Source organism: Gavia stellata, chromosome 4 (genome assembly GCF_030936135.1).
Source record: "Gavia stellata isolate bGavSte3 chromosome 4, bGavSte3.hap2, whole genome shotgun sequence".
Taxonomy (NCBI): domain Eukaryota; kingdom Metazoa; phylum Chordata; class Aves; order Gaviiformes; family Gaviidae; genus Gavia; species Gavia stellata.
The window spans coordinates 46,233,710-46,258,107 of NC_082597.1; the positions used below are offsets into that span (position 1 = coordinate 46,233,710).

Below are 24,398 nucleotides of genomic sequence, written 5' to 3' on the forward strand. Positions count from 1 at the left end.
AGAGGTCCCTCCTTTACATTTGTAATGGCTTAATTGGAATGGGGAAGTCTAGAACCCAACAGGATGTTCAAATTAACTCTGTTTTATTAATCACCATTGAGACCTCATTTTAAAATAGTTTCCTTTGAATAATACATTGTTTCTAATAATTCTAAATTGTTTAATGATTCCTTTTTCATTATAAAAATGGATTATTCTCATTAGATTAATTATGCATTCACTTAATTAGGCAATTCACATTGATCATCTGCCTTTTCCAGTGCATTCCTAGTTACAGAATAAAACAAAATGAAAAACATGCTGTCAGATTAAGTAAAATTGACGCATATTAGCTATACTGTCATTGAAGGAAGAACATATTAACATGTTCCCAAACATTCTAATTTTTTTTTTACATTATCTTTCACTTTTGAATTTGTGATAGTTTAGGAGTTGTTTTTATAGATTTTCTCATATTACCTGATTTTTTTTATACAAGTTTAACTTGTTAACTGCTGGTTTTATTTTTTTCACTTTCATCCTAAGTCTTTCTAATCATTGTTTCAGTACAGGACTTTTAGCCCTTTTTGATGCCTAAATTTTCGCCTAGGTCTGTGAGCACTTTGTATCTGTCTTGCCTCCAAAGATGACTTCTTTACCACTCCTAAGTCCCAGCTTGAAAATGGATTGGAACTGCTGTGGTTTAAGCTTAAAAATAAATTTCATCATTGAAATATGATAGCAGAGGATTTTCAAGCACCATTTTTTTCAGTATTTAAGTCATACACTTACATGTGTTAGTGAGTATGAGAATTTACGTATGTTTGCAGATGTGCATTCAGTTTTCTTCTTAGATGTGATGTATTTATAGTATTTCCGTTGTAGTCACGTTGTTCACAGTGCTGGAGCTTTATGTCTTTGTTCTTCATTGCCTGAAGAGCAGCCTGGGAAAGCTTTGTTTTTCTCTCATATATTTAAGGAAAAGATCTTATGAAGAAAACAGTGTAATAATGAAAAATAAAATGTTGAAGTTTTATTGATAACAAAGAGAAATATCAACTATGATGTAGTAATGAATTCTTACTCATTTCTTCAAGAGAGTTTTATGCTGATGGAAGAAATGTCACCCTAGTCCATAGGAAGGTTAGTTTTTATCTTCGTCAATGAAATGAATAAAAATTACTTCAAAATTGATAATTCCAGTGAATGAATTGTCTTATTTCTGACTAACAGGTTAGCTAAATGCAGTATATACCAAATGATAAATAAAACAGAGTGCATGGATCTGCTGCATTGGGAGCACCAGATGCTACATGGTGGTTATGTATTGAGAAATTAAATTCCTTGACGAGATGGCATCAAAGCCAACCAGATGTACTGTGTCCATCACTAAGTCACCTTGCAAGCCTTCCCAATATGCACTCATGAACCTTTTAGCAAATGAAAGGTTTTTTGCCATTTTAAATCTTTTGGAAATCCTAACATTAAATATATAATGATTTTGTAGGGAAACTATAAAACAAGTTTATGATACTCAAACAAGATAAGTTCATAGAACATATGGGCTCTTTGGAGGAAGGATCTCTCTGTCCTGAGCATACAGTGCCATCAAATTAAGATCCTGACTTTGGGCTATGGCTTATACCTCCTCCTACAATATCAATGAATGTAATTCCAGGAAGACAGGATTCCTAGACCCAAAACAAGGAAAAGAGATGTAACTGACTCGTAGAAAGATTTCATTAAGCCTCCGATCTTTCTGCTTCCAGAACTCTCTCCGATAACTTTGATTTAAGAAAATCTCTAGCTACTATTAACACAGATAGTATTTCTTACTTCCAAACTGAAACCGGAAAAGAATATACCAGAAACTGAGCTATTCAGAAGAATATACCAATTTGAAGTCTTATTTGTGGTTTTCTTGGCAGCTGTGAATGACGAGTGTACAAGGGCATATGTACAGAAATTGTCAAGTCCTTTTTGTTGCTCTCTAGGCTGTTGCTATCACACGTTAAAAGTTTATTGCAAACTACTATAATAACTATTTATTCCAAACTCCCTTTAGAACCAATCACTTAAGTAGAATGCAGTGGAGTATTTCCAAACAAGCTAGGTCACTGACCCTAAACACTGTGGAATTTCCATGTTTCTGGCTCTTCCCTTGAGTTTATCCTTAAATCTAATCATTCTGACATCCCAAATACGTGGTTGACTCTGCTTCCTCAGCACAATATACTAGACTGCTAGAGAGATGTGGTATAGAAATTGCAGATCAGAGACAGGGCTAGAAATGTGGCTTTATGCTTCTCTCATGTTGCCAAAATTTGGGGTTTCTGCAGGAACTGAAAAAGCCTGTGTCACGAACAACCCTGGAGACTTCTTTGTTAATGATCATATGTTTTGAGTTTTAAGTGCCATCTCACTATGAGGATTTTTGAAGAGATAGCATGAAGCTGCTGCAAAAGTGCAACTGTATAGTTCTTTCCCATTCAAATTTCACTTTTCCAAACCTTATACATCACCAGGTGTCTGGGGAATGACACAGGGTCCAGAATCTTGCTTAGTATTTGTAAAGCATGAGGTCATCTGTATTACATGTTTTCATCATTAATATTTTGTTTTAGTGAGAGCTTCCAGTGATCCAGATGTGGTCACAAGTTCAGTCATCGAGTCCCAAAGGCTGGCAATTTAATTTTTTCTCTCTTATCTCTGTTTGTGCTCTGGATGACATCCAGTGGTATATTTAGCACAATGACAACAGATAAGTTTTTCAGTCAAAGAAAAAAGCTAATAGAAAAGATTTTTCCAAGCCAGTGCATATACTGATGTTGCAGCACCCACTGGCTTGCATAATCTTTCTATGTATTTTATTTACATGGAGTAATATTCTCTGTGGGAACCAGTTGAGGGGATAAACTCCCCAAAAGTCCTTCCAGCAAAAAAGCCAGAGAACAACTTTAGATAAAGATGGAATGGGATATAAGGAGCAGCAAAACAAACCGGAACACTGCTACCATCTAGGTGATCCTGATGTAACTTCTCTTTGTTTCCCCTGTCACATCCTACACATTCAGCAAGAAATGGTCTTAAAAGGTCTGGAAAGCAGGATCTTTAAGCAAACATTCCCTTGGTCTGGGAACTGCTCATTCACAGCCAATGAATCTGTTTTGAAACTCTTAAAGGAAACAGTTACATTAGGTCATGTCTGTTGACTTGGCGGCTTGCAACATTGATTCATCACCTGAAAGGCTTTGGAAGTCAACTCTGAGACAAGGTCTCCTCATTTCTTCCACAGAATGCTATTGAAATTTTCCATTCAGAAATCTCTGGTTGCATGTGCTTTTTTGCTCTGTGTTGCCACAGCAGACTTGAAGTTGATGGTGACTTCAGTGGTGGTTCTGCTGATGTCAGTGAGAATGTAGTTCAGTTCTCAAGACACTGATCTTGTAGCCTTATGGTGTGCTTCAAAGACAAGTCACAATGCATTGGGTCAGCCAGAACCCGATCCCTATTCTGGTTTCTGTTGAAACTTGAAATGCTTTGAAGGCACCAACAAATAGTCGGCTTCAAATCCTCGCTGTTGAATGTGCCAGAAGAACTTCTAGTGAAGTTTATTGTAAACAGATTTGACAGTTGAGTCTATGGTCTTGATATGGCCACTTTTCAAGTTAATATAGTTGTTTAAGTTGCTTCTGTGGAAGGAGAAAACTCTTTTGAAGAGGATAAGATGCAGAAGATTTGGTGACAAACATACATTAAAAGAAGCAAGTCCTAATTATTCCCTATTATGGTGGGATTAGAAGTTTTTTCTTTCTTATTCTGAAGGTAGTTTACTCAGTTTTGCTTGGATTACTAAAGATATCAGGACATGAGTGTAAATCATTGAAGTCTAAGTAAGTGCAGAATAACAGCATTCTGAGAACATTCAAAATGGTTCTTTTCAAAAGCAGTGGTAGCAAGATGAGCTATTTCAGAAACCTACTCTGTTCTGGTACAAAGTACCTTTGACTGTTTGCCAGCGAGCAAAAGAGAGAACATTTCAATTAAAGAAAGATTGGTGCAACTTGCACTTTTATCTAGTAAAGTGAAAGCTCATAGTCCCTGTAGGCAATAGTTGAGCCCATTCTAGAGGAAGGCACTAATCCCTTTGTGCTCTGAACATAAAAGATCGTTACACACAAGCATATCCCAACCAACTAATACCTTTCATATTACAATAAAGCAGCAGAACTACCAATTCAGATGTATGGCTTTTAAAGTGGTGTTGGCACATGTCTTAACAAAATACTTTACAAATGTTTGTGATCATTCTTTAGAGAGACAATTACACAGGATAGAGAGCTCTATGCTTTCATTTCTGTGGATGAATTTTGGTAAAAATTTTGTCAGAAGATGAAAGTAAGTTGTTTTTTTCAGTTCCCATGAACTGGAAATTTTTTGTTGTTGTTTTTTAAATTACATATATACTTTTATCCTATTTTTTGGTCAAATATAGACTCAAAACCAATGTTGATGATTTGCAAGAAAAAGTAAGTTTGTAAAAGGTTGTAGGTACAGAATTCTTCAGCTTTTATGCTATTTCTGATGCTTAGATATCTTAGTTTAGGGAAAAATGACTAGGAGGACAGTGAAGTATTGAATACTGTCTATATCGTCTTGCACTGTCAAGCAAGAAAGGTGGAAAATTCTATTAAAAAAGTAATGTTGTTCCATGCAAAGAACAATGTTGTTGAAGATCACATCTGAACCTGGACTGTGGATTTCCCATTCCTGTTCTAGAATAGCTCTATTCGGAGCTTCTAGAAACCTGTTTTCTCAAAAGTTGGTTCTGATTCCAATAAACAATCAGACTACCATAATTTACGCTGTTGGCAAGGGTCGGAGTCATGACACCTGCAATAAGAAAGCTCTGTATGTGATATTGGGCAGTGTCTCATAAATTGTGTGGTTTGCCAGCTGCCTGTCAGAGGAGAAAATCCTGCTTGTAAATTTAGACCCGCACAAGTGGTTCCTGGATCCAGGGGCTTGTGGATCAGACCTTCTGATCCACCTTCAACACCTTGCCAATATTCTGCCCTGCTAGTGCTTTTCTCTTGGGAAAACACATCTTTTTGGCTTTGACAGGAAGAGTTCAGAAGTCTGCTTTTTAATGAAGAAAGTGCAGCAGTAAACTGCCAATCCAGTTCATTCTTGTATGAATTTAACATATTATATTAAAAGGAATGGCAGCTAATGTCTTCAAAATGGGATATCTCTACTTAGGTGCTTTAAATTAAATTTAGATGTGTGAATAAAATTAGTCTGCCTTTCAGGAGAACTTGGCAAATCAATTCTCAACTGAAAGTTTCTACCTTGTGCTGCGTCTGGCTGGGATGGAGTTAAGTTTCTTTGTAGAAGCCTGGATGATGCTGTGTTTTGGATTTGTGGCTAAAAAAGCCTTGATAACACACCAGTGTCATGGCTGTTGCTGAACAGTGCTTGAACAGTGTCAAGGCTTTCTCTTTTTCCCACTCTGCCTCCTCAGCGAGTAGGCTAGGGGTGGGCATGTGATTGGGAGGGGATACAGCTTGGACAGCTGACCCAACCTGGCCAAAGGGATATGCCATACTGTATAACGTCATGTTCGGCAATAAAAACTGGGCTAGAGGAAGAAGAGGGGTTTTGGCTTCTAAGGTGGCCTTTGTTTGGAGACTGGCTGGACATCAGTCTGCATGTGAGAACTGGTGAGATATTTCTTCCAGTTCTCTGTTTTTATTGGGGTGGTTTTTTTTTTTTTTCTTTCCTTCATCTAGTAAACTGTCTTTATCTTGACCCACAAGTTTTCTTGCTTTTGTTCTTCCTATTTTCTCCCCTCACCCTGCTGGGGTTGGGGTGAGTGAGCGGCTGTGTGAGTGCTTGGATGCTGGCAGGGAACAACCCACCACACACCTGTACACTCAGGTATTGACTTTTCCACCAGATTGAGAAGGTAGCAGTCAATTATATTTATAGCACATCCAATTAAGGAAATGCTTAATCAGCAGCCTCTGATTAAATCACCTCTACTCAGGCAATGACTAAGGCAATTACGGGGTGTTCCCCTCTCCTGTTTGCAGTCGGTGTCCTCTAAGGGTTTGGGTGTAAAGGATGCTACAGTTGGTTTCAGGAGGGTGCTATGTATCATTTGCTACCTAGCCACTCAGCATGAGTTATTGCCACTTTTATTACCACCTCCAGTACAGGGGAGAGACTTGTTTATGGTAATGCACAGCCCTAGAATTTTCTTTTCTGGAGAACTGAAAGTTTTACTTGTACTTGGCTGGTGTCATGCAGTACTTGCAGTTGTTTTTAGTTAACTTTGGTAATCCTGTAATAAAGATAATCCTTTAATACGTTATATAAAATAATAATCCTATTATAGAGACACTTTTTAGAGACCTAGTAGTAAATGGAGACTGAAATCTGGTTTTAACAATTTAAAACATTAGTTTAGAGTTGTTCCTGACATTTTTGATGTGTCCATGTAGACTAATGGAATGTATCCAGCCAAAGTCCTAGAAAAACAATTAATAAAAACAAGCTTTTAACTGAAGCATCTAGCAGCACACTTGCTTTTAAGTAAATATATATAATGTTGTCCTGTTCTAAATTAGACTTCTTGTAGAAATCTAAAGCATGTATATTAACAGAAGAACCTTAATGTTAACAGTTTAAGGCTGGTTTGCTTTATCATGGACCTAAAGATTAGGGATACTGTTTTAGTTCATTTGTTGGAAGAGAACTGGAAGACTATTTGGTCAAGCTTGTTTCAAAAAATAGGAATTCAGCCCAAATCAAGAGATATGAACTGCCAGTTGTAGTTGGTAGATTTACTTGTCTGAGAATTTTCAGATTCATATCTGAGTTTGTCCTCCTATATGTATAAGGCATACGCTGATGTGGTACCCAAAAGGAAAAATAAAAGGGAAAAAAAAGCGAACTTGTAGCTTTTGTCAAGATTTATTTTTTCCCTTCATAAGAGACTACCATTAATGGCTCAAGGGATGGTTTCTAATTCTGAAGGCAAATTAATTTCTTAAGATCCAAACTGTTCCCATATGTTTTCTTTTTATGTTTCTCTCTTTTTATTTATTTACTTACTTATTTTTCTGTGTGAGAAAGCCCTTTCGGAAATTTCTGTTTCTCAAAACAATGAACACAAAGCATCATAATGCATGAAAGGATGGCACATATTAGAGTGTGAATGTAACTAAAGCAAGCAAACCTTATGCTATGAATGCAAAAAGGCACCTGAATGTTTTTCCAAGATTGTCTGCAGATCTGAATAACTAAGATATAGATGAGTGTCCGAGTAAATAATCTTCCATCTTTTGCTAAATTGAAACGTATCCACAGAGAAAGGAAAAAGCTGGGAAAGCTGTCTTTCATCCTTTTTGTATTGAGATAATTCCTTCTGCGAATGTGTTCATTGTACCAATGCATCACTGGATTCACTGTTCCCCTACAGAACTTGCTAGCTCTGGTTAAACGGATTTTCTGCATATGCATATACCGAACATGTAGCAGGGAACGTATGAGGAAAGGAGGCAAGAAAGAAAGAAAATCCCTCGCCATGAAAGGAAGTCATTTGTTCACTGTATATTGTTCCTGAAGAGACTTGTGGCCAGGGATGGCTTGGTGGACTTTTGGTTGAGTGATCTTACTTTATGAAGTAGGATAAAAAAGGAAGGATGGGATGCTGGAATATATAATCACCATACTTCAAGATAGCTTTTCCAAATATAAAGTTACGTAGACACAGAGTCTAGACGGCTGAAACACTTTGAAAAGTCCTTGATCCAAAAATAACACATTTTACAAATTAGGCGTGAAAAAGTCATTAAAAGGAGCAGAAATAAGGTGGTTTGAGTACCTTCTAAAGTGGGTTTTTTCCTCTTCTTCAAAAGAAAACTCATTTTTATAGAGTTTTACTAGTTGTTATGTGTTTTGCTTTGAAACTACTGTACTTCAGTTGAAGTTTGGTTAGTGCTAAATTATTCATTCTTCTCAGTTTTAACTTGGTTTAATGATTATGATAATGTCATTTGTAAAATTTCAGTCACTTGATTTTAGCCATCTTCTATTTTTTTACTGGAAAGGCAAGGACCCTGTAAGAAACTTGTAAAAAGCTGCATGTTGTGATTCTCTCACTGTTACTGAAATAAGTGATGAGATACCAGTTCATCAAGGTATACATATATATAAAAAATAATTTTAAAGCAAAGTATAATTATAATTCTAAAGCTGAAGAAATATGTTTGCATATATATATCTAAATATATCTTTTTATGTGATTTTGAGATATGCTCTTAAAATGGGAATATATTTCATTTGTAGGTGCTATTTTATTTTATTTCATTTTGTTTTGAGGAAGTGAAGATCAGTGTATAGGCAGAAGGGCAAGTTGTTAAATGGCAGGCTTCTCAGGAATTGGGAGTATTGTTTCTTGATGGCTGAGTTTTACTGTATCATTCTCACTATTCATAAATACATTCTGTAAATATTGCAGTTAGTTATTACCTGTCATATTTATTGCACTTTTTTCTATATTTACTACATTTTAAAGATATTGAAATACAGTGCAAGTCAACAAATGACTAAACATTGAATCTGAGACATCTGGGTTGGTTTGGTTTTTTTGTAATTCCTTTTCCTAACTATATTGTCTGAAGTATTATCCATCAATTGTTTTCTGTGGGCTCATGTTCATGAACTCCGTTGCAGGTCAGTTCCTCCTAGAAGAATCCCGCCTGATAGAAGCAGCTGAGATGGCAAAAAAAGCAGCTGAACTTGATAATACAGAATTTGATGTTGTTTTCAATGCAGCCCATATGCTCAGGTTAGTGCTTTTACATATGCCTTACTTGATTTTACTCCTTTCTTTTGGAGGAAAAAAGTCTTTACAGCCTTTGCTTACACAGGGTTCTTTTTAAAGCCCAGCAACTCTTTTGAATAATTCAATATTGCTAATAAGATAAAAAGAATTGGAGTGAAACTGTTGCAGGTTTAGCACTTTCTAATTTTCTATGTGTTATCTCTGTTGTGATACAACTTCTGTTGTTCACAAGCAGGTAATCCTTTCTGCTTGCATACAAGAACAAGTGTTTTGTGAAGAATCTTCTGCAGCATTTCCTTTCACCTGATCTTTAAAAATTTAGGATGCATAGCAACTGCAAATAATAGACCGTATTTCTGATCTGGCTGTAACTAGAGAATATTGAAAATATCCCATTTTATGTTAATACCATTAGGGAACACTCTGATAATTAGAAATCTAAATATTCCCAGGCTAATGATGGCTTTGAGACTCATAGGAGCACTTAATGATATTATCAGAATCTGTGATTTAAAATGTAGTCTTATATTTAATTCTATTCTATCTGAATAGAATAAAACTTTAGATTTATTTTTTCCCTTTGAAGCTGTCATACCTGGATATTCAGTAACATTAAGCTTCTGCCTGAACATTATCATTAAGCTCCCATTACTGTAATAGGTATCTTCCATGCTTATTTCTAGGATAACTATCTAATTATTGTCTATTGTCTGCCTAACAGCTGTGAGGATATTTGATTTCATTTAGATTGTATCTATGCTTAGAAAATGTATGAAGAAGGAAATAAAAAATATACTTCATTAGCACAAAACAGTCAGTGAGGTTAGTTCTCTAATGAAGATATCTCACTTGGCTGTTTATACTTTTAACATTTAGAAAACGAAATAAAAGGAAAAGAAAATGGTATTAAAGAGAAGGTAGACTTGGCTTCAGCCAAGTGACCTGTGTTTCAGAATGAAGGTTTCTATACCAGGATTTTGAAGTACGCCCCAAAACACCCTTCGAGAAATAACTCTTACAGCCTGTAGATTAGAAAGGAAACCAAGACAAATGGTTCACTGGTAAACAATAGTTTGTCCTGCCACAGATGTATGAGCTATTTTTGGGATCTTTCCCTTCCCCCTGATTATTTTCCGAACAATATCTCTCAAGATAGAATTCAGTAATTTGAAACATTTAGTTTAATGAAACAAATTCATAGACAGAAGCCTAGCAAGTTAGGCATGAATGCTGAATCCAGAAGAGTATAGGTGTGTCAGACTCCTGATTTCGGTGAGTGTGTTGTGGAAGATGGTTTAATGGTGTGATTTTTTTGTAGGTATTTTACAATGTGGTGACGCAGATCAATACTATTTTGGGAACAGGTTTAATAAATCTCTTACTTTCTCTGTGAGTAGCGAGTGAAGCATCTCAGGTCTTGAAGGCACATGTCTTTACATCGGGATATGAGTATATTTTCAGTCTCAGCGTAAGAGCTATGCTACTGTACTGTACATCAGCCATGGTCACCCTACTTGATCTGGTTGGAAGTCGGCACTTTTCGTGAGGTTTTGACCAGCATTGAGCTCAGTGATTCTAAACTGCATTCTCTATTTTATCTGTAAGCAAAAAACCAAAACCTTTAAAAAAAAAGAAAACGCACCAGACCAAAACCCTTAAAAACCAAAAAAAAGGCCTGGTGGTTTAGTTTAGCTAGAATCCAACTGTGCTCCTTTGGGATACCCAGTTGGTCTAATTTTTCACTTAAATACTCAGCTTTCTTTGTAGAAGATAGTAATGTCTTCCTAATATGCTCTGGGAGTCCAAAGTGGTCTGGAGGATTTAGCATGAGTCCGGGTGGCAAAGTTAAATTCAGTGCTTCCAAGTTTTTGCTTAAAAATGCATGTGTTATGATCTGACTGATTTTTGCTAAAAGGTTGTGATTCTGTTGTCCACCTTTGTTCCTGCTTTACTTAGCAATTTATTCAATATATTGCTTACATAATAGCAGTTGGACAAGGGGAATGTATATTCATATGTTAGGACAGAGCAGCTACAAATCCATCATGAGTCTGTGGGACTTCAGAAGAATCTGATTTTCAGGTTATTTAGAATGACAGAAAGTTGATGTGATTCCAAGAGGAAAGCAGATCCCAAAATACAAAAGAGGAAGGAAAGAAGGGATTATTCAGACTGGCATAGAGTGACACAGCTAGAAACTGTGGATGCTAAAGACAGTCATAAATGAAAGGCTGAAATTCGTAAATATAATAGTTTCATGTAGGTGATCAGCTGGTCTTTAGGTACAGTAGAGAGCTATAAAATTGGACTGGTAAGTGAGTAGGAATTTTGAATGGACTGCACAGCTGTGAGGTAGAAGATTTATTATAGAAGTTCATAAGGCATGGAAGTGAATTGACTGTTGTGAGAGAGAAGGGATAAATTTTAAAGACGTGTTGTGGATTAAGAGACAAAAATTGATACTAATGTGGATGATGCAAGGTGTCCCAAATGACTGGAAGGTAATAATAGCAGCTCAGATTTTTGTATAAACTCTAATATTTTTTTTCAGACAAAATATTCTACCCAGTGATGTACTGTTGCATTAGAAAGGAATCATCTTTCCCTCTTGTCATATTCCTGTTTCCACCATTACCCCAAGGAGTGTCACAACATTCAGAAACATGTAGACATTTCTTCAGAATTGCAGGCAAATTCTTTCAAATTTGGGTTACAGCTGCTTCGGATGGAAAATGATGACAACATTCTGTCCAAGTCCAATTTATTTTTCTACTCTAGTGCTGCAATATTTTCCTTTTTTTAATGCCTTTACTCTCTGAGAAAAATGTTTAAATTAAAATGCAAGCTAAATAAAAATTAACAAGTTTTGAAACTTTTGAACAAGGCATAGACCGGAATGCTGTTGGTTAATTTTTTTTTTTCTTAAATTTGCAACAGAATTGTTAAACATGTCCAAATGCAATAGCTGTATTTATAGATAGCCTCTTCTCAGTTTAGCAGTCACAAGAAAGACTTCTGCTCCTTCTGTCAGGTATTCCAACACTGTTTATTTCCTGTATTTGTGACTAAATCTGAAGCTGAAGTCAAGAAAAGAAATGGGTTAGTTCTGTTTGCATTAATGAGAGGCCTCCCTATTCCTAATTACACAAACATAGTTATTAATTTTTTGCCTGTAGGATCCTGATAATGCAATGCCAGATGAATCAAGTCATCTGTAATACGGGTGAGATGTGGGATTAACGTAATTAATTTCTTTGCAACAGTCTGGTAGCTTTTAACTTGCATAGTACTTGCCTGTAAAATTTGTTTTCTCAACAAATTTGTTTTCTAGACAGCTTCATTCAAGGGTCATGTAGCTGTTTGGGTGGTTCTTCTTAAAACAGTAACTGGTCATGTGTTTTACTTTTGTAGTATTTACTATTCTCTTGCTTATAGCCTCAGTTTGAAGCCTTTCAGCAAAGCTAGATACTTTTTAATGGAATGTAGTGAAGAATATATTTGTAATGCCGTATGGTGGCTGTAGCTTCAGTGACTGAGTCATGTATTAACGATGCTAAGTTTCATTTTGTAGTTGCATACTGAGTAGAGTTGCCATGACATAGGTTTCCTGTGATCTAGGGGATGATTACTTTGAGAATGAGGAATGGCAGTGTGGCGACACCGCTGTACAAATTAGAAACACGAAAAGAGCTTCATGTTGTCTCCAAATGAAAACAAGCATAGGAAGAAGAGCTTTGCTTAAAAGCACGTTTTGTAGGAATAATTGGTTTTTTCACACTTATGTAAGGCAGTGGATTGTTGCGGGAAACACTCATATTACATGAAGTTATAGCATGTTTATTGTCTATTTGAAAACAGAAGTCTATATTAGAGCAATACTACATGACATAGTCTTCATTTTTCGGTGAATTTCTATGAGAGTATTTTGGCTCTCCAAAGTACGCTGACTGTTTGAACATGGAGTGCAAGTGCTGGCACAGTCTCGTAGGCACAAGTTCACCCTGTGTTATTGCCTAAACATATTTTATTCATTCTTAATTACTGTCCATGTGCTTATATATATGTATGTATGTATCACTAAGCATATATGTAAATTTTGTAACTGTTATAAAACAAAAAATGTGGATGAAGTTCCTGCCTGACTAACCTGATCTCCTTCAGTGACAAGGTGACCCGCTTAGTGGACAAGATAAAGGATATGGATATAGTCAACCTAGATTTTAGTAAAGCCTTTGACACCATTTCCCAGAGCATTTCTCTGGAGAAACTGACTGCTCATGGCTTGGACGGGCATACTCTTCGCTGGGTAAAACACTGGCTGGATGGCTAGGCCCAAAGGGTTGTGGTGAATGGAGTGAAATCCAGTTGGACACAAGTGGTGTTCCCCAGGGCTCGGTGCTGGGGCCGGTCTTGTTTAATATCTTTATCAATGATCTGGATGAGGTAATCGACTGCACCCTGAGTAAGTTTGTGGACGACACCAAGTTGTGGGGGAGCGTTGATCTGCTTGAGGGACGGAAGGCTCTGCAGAGGCATCTGGACAGGCTGGATTGGTGGCCTGAGGCCAGTTGTATGAGGTTCAACAAGGCCAAGTGCCAAGTCCTACACTTTGGCCACAACAACCCCAGGCAACGCTACAGGCTTGGGGATGAGTGGCTGGAAAGCTGCCCTGCAGAAAAGGACCTGGGGGTGCTGGTTGACAACCGGCTGAATATGAGCCAGCAGTGTGCCCAGGTGGCCAAGAAGGCCAACAGCATCCTGGCTTGTATCAGAAACAGTGTGGCCAGCAGGACCAGGGAGGTGATCGTGCCCCTGTACTCGGCGCTGGTGAGGCCGCACCTCGAATACTGTGTTCAGTTTTGGGCCCCTCGCTACAAGTAGGACACAGAGGTGCTGGAGTGTGTCCAGAGAAGGGCAACGAAGCTGGTGAGGGGTCTGGAGCACAAGTCCTATGAGGAGCAGCTGAGAGAGCTGGTGTTCAGTCTGGAGAAGAGGAGGCTGAGGGGAGACCTTATCGCTCTCTACAATTACCTGAAAGGGGGTTGTAGAGCAGTGGGTGTTGGTCTCTTCTTCCAAGTGACCAGCGACATGACAAGAGGAAGTGGCCTCAAGTTGCATCAGGGGAGGTTTAGATTGGATATTAGGAAAAACTTCACTGAAAGGGTTGTCAAGCATTGGAAGAGGCTGCCCAGGGAAGTGGTGGAGTCACCATCCCTGGAGGTATTTAAAAGATGTGTGGGTGAGGTGCTTAGGGACATGGTTTAGTGGTGGACTTGGCAATGTTAGGTTTACGGTTGGACTCAATGATCTTAAGTCTTTTCCAACCTAAACAATTCTCTGATTCTATGTTTCTACATGTATGGAATCTGGTTATGATTTTGTTGTGACACAAAAAGGTCTATTAAGAATGCCAAGTATCAACATTCAGTATTTTAAAATAGGAATCTCTTTGAAGAAGACTTCCTTATAGCTGGACTGACATCCATGATTTCATTTAAAAAAAAAATCAACAGTCTGAAGCCTTATAACAAACAACAGGCAGGTTGAAAATAACCCTTTCCCATTCCCATGCTTATGTATCTAAACCAGTCAGCTTTGGTTTTGTTTGTCTCTTAGAGCAAATACTTTTTCCAGTGATTGACGTAAGGTTTCAAAATGAATGCAAGCTGAATATATAACCGGGCATCAGGAGAACCTAAGAGCGATGTGTTGTCAAGCACATTTATGAGGTGTCACTAGCAGTCAGCTGGAACAAAATACAGGGAACTGGTAGGTCTGGAGGCTCAGGTTAAGAGCTATGAGAGGATAAAAAGAGGAGATGTTTTCGTCCCTTAAAATAAGATTGAATGTTAGGTGTTAATGGGGGAAATCAGATGTGTTTTCAAGGTCAGTTCTCATGAAAAGGCTTAGGATAGAAGTTGAAATGTAGCTCATAACTATGAAAAGGACTGTCTTCCAACCTTCATTTTGCTTCCTTCCTTTTTGTTTCATTATCAACATTAGATAAAATGTTTTACCCTAATGTGAATTATGTTTCCTTTAGTAGTGTCCTTCCATTGTTTGATGTTGATCCAGAGCCCTTTAGTGCTCAGTGGCATAGGGTTACTGCAATTTCCTACCTCTGTGCCTTTTATTTTTCTCAAGGGAAAGCCTTTCTAGGGCTTAACATAATGAATTTCTAGTTTAGATTTCCAGTGAAAATGGGAACCAGAATTCTGCTGTATCTATCTTAACTAAAGGAACTGTTGCTGAATGCCCCAGAAATGGAACTGGCATTTTCCTGACCAGATTAGTGTGGTGTGCATTCATTTCTATAAACCATTTTTAATGGAGAACTATAAATTCCAACTGATTTCAAGTTAGGAATTAATGATCCATGTTTCAAGATGTACATGTGGGAGGAAAGCAAGCCATGTATTTCCACTGGGCTAAAAGGGGACACAATTTTAATCTGTTCCACATTCACATGCCAACAACACTTTTTGGAGGTGAAGCGTACCATCTGTATCTGCCTCCTGGGTAAGACACCTTGTTTATCATGCAGAATTTCACCATGTTCAGAAATGCTTTGTTTCCTGACAGTTCTGTGCAAACAGGAAAAAAAAGCTCTGTGACACGTTTCGTTTTATGTGCCTTGTAGTAAATCCTGACATTCAGAAGTATCACGTTTTTTCTTTCCAGTCATTTCAAGTGCTACTAATGGCCAGCAGGAATGATTCAGAAGCATGTTAAGTGAATATTTTTAGACATTCAATCGTTTCTAACCACTGCAGCCACTGAGTCAATGATACATGTGCAAAGTAATTTAAAACAGTTAACAGGTATAAACCAGGTTCTACTTGGCAAATTGTTAGTCAGGAAGTGGTTTCAGCTTTCACGTGAGTTATGTGAGAAACTTCAAAGGGATTATCCTTCCTCCCTTTCTCCTCCCAAGACCAATAACTGTCAAAATGTCTTGATAGGGATTAATTGGCTATCATGTATTATGTGACTAATGATGTTTAAAATTTGGGTGGATGGAAACATAAAATTAGAACACAATTTGATCACTGAATAACAAAGCATGTTAAAGCTCATGTAATGAACAAGGTAAAATCTCCAGATACAAGCGCTCAGTTGATTGATACTCTTTGAACTAGTAACTGTTCTTGGAAGGAGAAGAAAAAGGAAAAAAAAAAACGACAGCCAACCCTACTCAGTGTTTTCCTTGTTTTCTAATTTTCCCATTTTTGTATCACAGAAATGCATCTGTAATTGCATAACAAACAATAATATGCTGAAGATTTTCTGTCCTATCTCTTCTATGAAGTGACCTAACTCTTCGTAGAAAAAAAAGCAAATAACTTTAGCAGAAGATATGTATCCTGCCTGATAGTCCTGCTTGGTTGTTCTTACATATTTACCATCTTTCTCATTACATATATGCGATCAACTGATATTCAGTGGGCCAGTAGCCAAAATGAATAGTTGGAAGGAAATTAAAAAGGTGGAGACAAAAGGAAAAGAGAGGAGTTTGAGAAAAGAGATAAAAAGGGCCTGTTGAGACAAAATGTGTTTGAATTTCTTTGGCAACATATTGCATTTTCATTTGAAGGCGTTAAACTGAAAACTCAGGAGAAGAAATAAAAATTAAACTATTAGGAGAATGTAGATGCCATCTATATTAGTAAGGAAAGGAAAAAGAGGTGAGCTGATAGTGTTTCAGGTACCGAGAAACTCATCTAATTCCCCTGGGATATGAGATCTAAGTTTAAATCCCCTCTCAGACTGATAAGAGGAAATGTTGAAATCAGAACTCTCTTTGAATGAATTCCCTGAATCATGAAAACCTGTTTTTGAGAAATCATTGTATTCTCTGATTTTTTTTTTTTTTTTCCTGGACTGATAGTGTTCTTGGGGAGGCACAAAGAAAGGAACTGCATTACTGTATTATCTAGAGCTTCATAATTTACTGTTAAAGTATGGCTAATTGCAAAAAACAAGCCAGATTTTCCTCTGGTGAAGAGTGGTACATTTCTGGTTTTGCCTCAGATGAGTGTTTGGCCTTCTGCATTTCTCTCCAGTGTGTACTAATATCGTTTCAGAACTAAAAAGAAAATAAGGTATGGACATGGTGAACTACAAAAAAATATTTTAGATTGACATATTTTGTGCATAATTTCCTTAAACAGTAGAGAGTAGTTGCAGTATTTTGTTTTTAGCTATGCTTCTTTAGATATGGTTTCTTTTTTAACCCAAGGAAAATGAGGTGTAACTGTATTGGGTTTTTTTGTCCTGACAGACAAGCTAGTCTCAATGACGAAGCCGAGAAGTATTATGAAATGGCAGCAGGATTAAGACCTAATGTAAGTACCTTCTTAATGATATCCATTACTTAAGTTGATGAACGTGCTACAGTGCTGAACCCTTTGTGTTGAGGAGAAACTTCTTGCTGGAGCATTTGATCTCTTAGCCTATATTATATATGTTCTTTTAATGGTTAATTTTTGGATAGTCAGATAAAGCTGTTCATTTGTCAAACCAATCACTATACTTCCAAGTTACCTCAGTGAAGTGTTTTAGCAACAAGTCTTACTTGGCTAACATACTTGGAAATGATCTCGAGATGTAGATTTATTTATCTACCTTTAAATGTACTAAGTTTGGAAAGGTCTCCTAATTCCATCTATTTTCACTAGTAAAAGAGAAATGAAAATGAAAGGCTATTCTGTGATCCACTGTTTAAGGGATTTTAAGTAATACATTTATGCCTTTTTATCTGTCATGAACTTCTGGCAAACATTGTTTTTCCACAAACTTGAAGATAATTTTACAATTTTTGTTGTATATTGGCAAAGAAATGCTTATTCCTTGAAGCAGAAATATGTAGGAGTGTGTGACAGACCCTTTTTAAAAAGAAAAGCTCATTTCCAGTTTTATTACATCAGGAACTAAACAAATAAAATATTTTCTCTTTACCATTTTTTACTCAATGTTACATTTCTTTTCAATTACCTTCACAGTTTGGGGAAAAACCCCACTCATTAATATAAATGGGGCAAAATTTATTTTAAATACCTAATACTTTATGAACTAAATAAAATGTAGAATACATTCCTGTCACAGAAGTCTATAGTGCCAAATTTAAGGATACAAGTTAGCAATTTCAGTAAAAAAAAAAAGAAAAAACAGCCAAGTTAAAAAAAAAAATACAGGTTTAAAATGAGTTTTCAGACCTAAGGATCAAAAGCAACAGCAGCTAAAACTCAAAACAAGCTAACAAAATATAATCCAAAGAACCAAAATAACTTACTAACATGAAATCATGCACTTTCACACCATCTCTTAAAAAACCTCTCCAAAATCTATGTATTTCTTTAATTCATACTTTGTGAGATAACAATTTGAACTTTGTGATTCCTTATGCTTTCTGATGCAAGACTTTTTGGTTTTTTCTGAGTGTATACCTTAATGTTGAAAGAATTCCCTCAGTTGCCTCAAAGTTGGTACAGTTCCTCTTCTCTTTTCTGTGGTTCATTGTACTCTCAAAACGTTTCTAAGAAACTCAGAAATATATTTATTCATATAAAACCATATATTAATATGATTATATGCATGAGGTTTCTCAGAGAGCTTTGGAAGTAACTGAGGGCTTCTAGCTCATGGCAGTGGTACTACAAAAGTTAGGTATTTCTAGGTATTGCTGACAAGATTTACATGTTAAGACCAAAGTATCCTTTTTGCAGGATAAGATCATCAGAACAGTTTATTATAGCAACTTTCTTTTAACTTTGATCAGTTTAAGTTAAAATCTAATAGGTACTGCTCTTCAGCTTTCTTTAAGAGATAATTTCACTTTTATGTTCAAGACAATAAAGTTTAACTTTCTAGCTAAGCATAGTATGCATATGGTTCATGACTTTTTAAAAATATTTTAATGATGCAGAGTGGGAAAGTTGTATCCATTTTCACTGCCAGCATCAACTGTCTGACAACTGTACAAGGGCAGTCTCTCAAGAATGAAAATAAAACCAGAAGTAGTCATACATATCTTTTTCTTATTATTAATACTCAATTTTACCATAATAGTTTCAGAGTGGGAGGAAAAGAAGCCACTCCAGGAGTTTTTCTAGGTAGTAAGCAATATAATGCAGACATGGTAAGATAGAAGCTCGTGGTCTTTCCAAAGGAGTATGGAATGCAAATTAGTGTAATCCTGTGTACTTCATAGCTACATCTGTATTGGTAAATTAAATGTGCCTGGGACTGTTCTCTAGTGTTGACCCAGTCAGATTCTCAGAGTGTGCCCAGGTACTGAGAAACTGCAGTGGTCCAGTTGAGAGCTGTGTTCTCTCACTGTCTTATGAATGTGAAGCATCAGCAAGATTATGTAGGTCAAGATGCTAAAGAAATGTCCTTAAGCAAAATATAGTGCTGAAGGATTTTAATTTTATTTTTCTGTATCCATCACTAATGATCTAGAAACATTTCTTTGTAGAAAATTCGAAATACTAGATATATGAATGTGATGTAATGTGTAGATGCATGCATACATACAGTTCTATATATATACACATAGCTATATGTATATTTGTGTGCACCTGTTTAATGTTAGTTGCCAAGAGGTCTGTTCCCATATTCCCTCTCAGTGAGAATACTGTGGCAGCACTGAAGTCTCATTCTGTGCAGTGGATCAGCCTTGTTCCTAGAACAATTAAGTGCTAAAAGCATCTGTTTAATAAGAACCTTTCCCCTTCTGGTGCTTGAGATGGTACCTGTTGACATTAGTGAATTTTGGATCAGGATCCCAAGTAAACCAGCTCTCTGCTTTTTTTTCAGCATGACTTTTTTTCTCCTGTGTTTCCCCAGTCACTCCTCCAGATTCCAAGCTGAAGATCCATTTCTCTGTTACCAGCTCCTTTCTTATTCACTCTACCAAGACAACTAAATTATCAGTTACTCTTTAGAATTAGACCCATGCCTAACTCCTAAGATATTTTCAGCTAGTGCAGCCTGGAACAAAACTCAGATTTCATTCTCTTGCATCCTTTTCTTTACAAATATTACATATTGTGTAATATCACTACTATAAAATACCATCCTTAGCAGCAATAAAAGATGCTAGTAATACTACAAACTCAATCTTCTACTGATTGTTAGTGAATTTATATGCTCACTGAGCTTTCATGACACAATTTTGTTCTCTGCATTCTCTCTTTGTTTTTGTTTTGCATCCCTTTCTTCAGTTTCCTAACTGTTCCTGTTGCTTTTGGAATGCAGCATTACTTCATACACAGTACTTCCTCACTTGCTCCCCAACGTATAAGCCCTTTGGATTCAGAAGCTGCTCTGCTGAGCTTTTCAACACCCAAGTCCAGTTTAAATGGCTATCATGTGAGTTAGGACTTTCAGCTACTTAGTTGGCTATTTCAATGTTTTTTCCAGACAGCAGTCTCCACTCTTGCATTTGTCTCCTAAGGGAGCCTTCTTTTATCTCAGTGGCTCAAGATTGGGGCACAACAGTGAACAACCAATATGCTTTCATGTCTGAGTCACTTTCTCATTCAACTAGTGCATTTTTATAAAAAAAAAAGTTGTGACTAAGGAGGCTAAAATCATCCCCAGAAAAACAGTATACAGTTGCAGTAGAAATGTAACTTCTCTGAAACATGCAAGCCATTGTTTTTAAGAAAGCAAACACAGAAAGATTTTATTTTTGTACTATTGGGGGTGATTCATTCATCATTGAACTAATTCTGAGACAACTGAAAAATACTGACAATACCATTTATTTACTCCGTGAAAAGCTTTATTACAATGAATCAAGTATTTGCAAAAAAATTATACCCAGTAAAGGAACAACTGAATACAGCACAGGTATGTTAAAATGTATATCCATATCTTGAACGTTATCTTTGCTTTTGGATACACCTTCATTCTGCAGAGTGTAAAAGAATTAAAACACTTTGGTACAATAGCAGCACCAGCTGAAATGCAGCTTGGGTGCAAAGAAAAAACAAATCTGGCTAGTATTATTCTTCCAGATTTAAAGAATCACAGATTCACTACGGTTGGAAAAGACCTGTAAGATCATCAAGTCCAACCATCAACCAACACCACCATGCCCATTAAACCATGTCCCACAATGCCTCATCCACACATTCCATGAACACCTCCAGTGATGGTGACTCCACTACTTCCCTGGGCAGCCTCTTCTAACGTTTCAATACTCTCTCAGTAAAGAAATTTTTCCTAATATCCAGCCTAAACCTCCCCTGGCACAACTTGAGGCCATTTCCTCTTGTCCTGTCGCTGGTCCCTTGGGAGAAGAGACCAACACCCACCTCTCTGCAACCTCCTTTCAGGTAATTGTAGAGAGCGATAAGGTCTCCCCTCAGCCTCCTCTTCTCCAGACTGAACAACCCCGGTTCCCTCAGCCGCTCCTCATAAGACTTGTGCTCCAGACCCCTCACCAGCTTCGTTGACCTTCTCTGGACACACTCCAGCACCTCAATGTCCTACTTGTAGTGAGGGCCCCAAAACTGAACACAGTATTTGAGGTGCGGCCTCACCAGTGCTCAGTACAGGGGCATGATCACCTCCCTGCTCCTGCTGGCCACACTATTTCTGATACAGGCCAGGATGCAGTTGGCCTTCTTGGCCACCTGGGCACACTGCTGGCTCATATTCAGCCGGTTGTCAATCAACACCACCAGGTCCATTTCTGCAGGGCAGCTTTCCAGCCACTCTTCCCCAAGCCTGTAGCATTGCATGGGGTTGTTGTGGCCAAAGTGCAGGACCCGGCACTTGGCCTTGTTGATCCTCATGCAATTGGCCTGGGCCCACCAATCCAGCCTGTCCAGATGCCTCTGCAGAGCCTTCCGACCCTCGAGCAGATCAACGCTCCCACCCAACTTGGTGTCATCTGCAAACTTGCTCAGGGAGCACTCAATCCCCTCATCCAGATCATATATATATATATATATATATATATATTAAACAAGACCGGCCCCAAAACTGAGCCCTGGGGGACTCTGCTTGTGACCGACCACCAACTGGATTTCGCTCCATTCACGACGACTCTCTGGGCTCAGCCGTCCAGACAGTTTTTTACCCAGCGAAGAGTGCACCCATCCAAGCAATGAGCAGTCAGCTTCTCCAGGAGAATACTGTGGGAGACAGTGTCAAAGGCTTTACTAAAGTCCAGGTAGACAACATCCACAGCCTTTCCCTCACCCACTAGGCGGGTCACCTGGTCATAGAAGGAGATCAGGTTGGTCAAGCAGGACCTGCCTTTCATGAACCCGTGCTGTCTGGGCCTGATCCCTTGGTTGTCCTGCACGTGCCCTGTGAGCGCCCTCAAGATGAACCTCTCCATAATCTTCCTTGAAGATTGTTTAGACCTAACTGTTCTCTTAATGATGTACATGATTGGCCTTATTTACAGTAGGTGTGTATTTATCCTCTGTGAAAGTAACTTCCAGTCAAATTTCAGAAAAGCAGTATTTTCTGTAGAACATAGTGCTGCTGTGGAGGTGGGAAACATTTTGTCTTAAACTTCACTGAAGAAGCAAGCATTCTCAAGATTATGTCTATTTATTTCCAAATAGGCTTCACAGAGTTGACTTTCCCCTGGAGAGTTAAGGGGGAGAGAGGAGTCCAGGAAGCAGTTTGGAGAAGGAATCTACTTTTATTTGCTTACAGGACTCTCCTTTCCTCCTTCAACTCTATAGGTAACATACAGAGATTAGCTTCCCTAGCCCTTGAAACTTTTTGAATACATTCCAGAAAATGCAATCCCACATTGTTTTTTTACCATGATCAAAACAAAATCATTTTAGAGCCTTCTCAGTGAGAAGCACATATGTGTTTGTTCTAGCAATTTTGGCCTGGATATATGTTAATCACATTAGTCTAATTTTAATAGATTCAGTTGCATGAAGAAATTAAAGTGTAAGTTTCTTGGACAGCAAGACATTTATGCAGTAATTATTCTGAGTTGGACTATTGCTGAGGAAAGTCTGTATTCAGAGATGGTTTCTAGGTACCCTGCATCTTGTACTGTTCACAAACCAGGAAATTATTTTAACAAGTTGTTAGGCACTCTAAAATGTGAACTTTAAGCTCACTTTGTTGTGGAAAAATCAGTCATCCAGAAACTCTCTTTAAATTGGCATTCTTTACAAGAATGTGAGATATTGACTTAAGCTTCTGCTTTTATTCACTTTTAAGACATCATTTGTGTAATAGAACTGCATTTCTAATTTTTTAAGTCTGAACTTGAAGCAGCCAATCTTTAAAAATATGCTCTAGAACCCCTACATATGGCCAATGGCTCTTGAGAAGAAAGGGCACTTTGAAGTATGACCTCAAGAGTATTAAATGAAAGAGAGCTCACCAGAGCTTTAAGACTTTGAGCCACCACCTTGAGCTGATTGGCTTAGAAGCATTCCTCAAGGAGGTGCCATGACCTGCAAGTCACTACCATCCCAACCACATATTAGTGCTGCTTGCAATCTGGAGCTCATGACAGCTTTAAGCCCCATGTCAATGGCACATTGTCAGAAACAGCTGTTTCCACTCAACCACTTCAAAAGGGCTTGATTAAATGTCTTACTGTAACAACATACATAAAGACACACACATAGAATGAGGGGGGAAGGAGAAATGTACCTATAAGCAAAACAAATACAATTTCCACTAGATGGTTTAATCATGATGTGGGGGACTAAACCATATCTTGACTTGAAGGGTTTATGTAATCAGTTAACACAATATCATATTAACAAGCAGTTTCTACAAGTGCTTCTTTTATTTTTTTCCCCAGTGCTGGAATACAGATTTCATGTCAAAGGCTCCAGGCTTGCAATAAGCTCTACCTCGAGCTGTCTAACAGTTGAAAGAAGAATGCTGGTGATTTCCAGATAATTGACTGTATTTTTATAGCCACCTTATAGATAACATGCTTTCAGTGCCTCCTTATGGTGTTCATAATATATGGGTTTTATTCATGGCAAGACCTCTAAAAATGAATATACTTCTGATAGTACATACATCTTTAAAAAATAAAGTAGATGTTGGATTTTGTCTCGGAACATATGTAACCAAGATCTGCTTTATTATGTATTTTTTCCTTAGGTGTTTCCGTGCCAAATTTCCCTATTTGACTTTCTTCTGAACATTCAGTAATTCTTTCAAGTAGCTTTACCAGGCTAGGAGTAATTGTGAGGGAGACAGCTTTAATATATTTTGCCAACTTTGTTAAGGGCATGTCCTGTTATTGCCAGGGAGAAATTTCATAAAACTTTAAGAGCTCCTGCTATGTTAGTTCTGTTGCTGATGGCAGTAATGGATGGGTTAACGGTGATTCTTAAATTGTCTGCAGCTGATCCTCAATTGACAAAAAACTGACACTGTTTCACGCTTCACTGGATCCAACGTCTTCCTCACACTGCTCCAGAGATACTGCAGATCCTTCACCAGTGGTGAATCTATTGCTCTTACAGCTCTTTTGAGCATCTCTACCTAGTCCCTGTTATCCAAACCCAACTGAAGTGTCTTGCCATCGTACTCCTGGTTTCCAGAG

General features: G+C 37.6%; 1 protein-coding gene across 1 annotated transcript in view; it reads left to right on the forward strand.

Moving 5' to 3' along the window:
- TMTC2 (transmembrane O-mannosyltransferase targeting cadherins 2) overlaps positions 1-24,398 on the forward strand; it is a 257,259-nt gene that overhangs the window by 214,870 nt on the left and 17,991 nt on the right. Inside the window, exons 10-11 of the mRNA XM_059816783.1 lie at positions 8,722-8,836; positions 17,115-17,178. Coding sequence (XP_059672766.1) covers positions 8,722-8,836; positions 17,115-17,178 — 179 coding nt within the window. The remainder of the gene's footprint in view (positions 1-8,721; positions 8,837-17,114; positions 17,179-24,398) is intronic.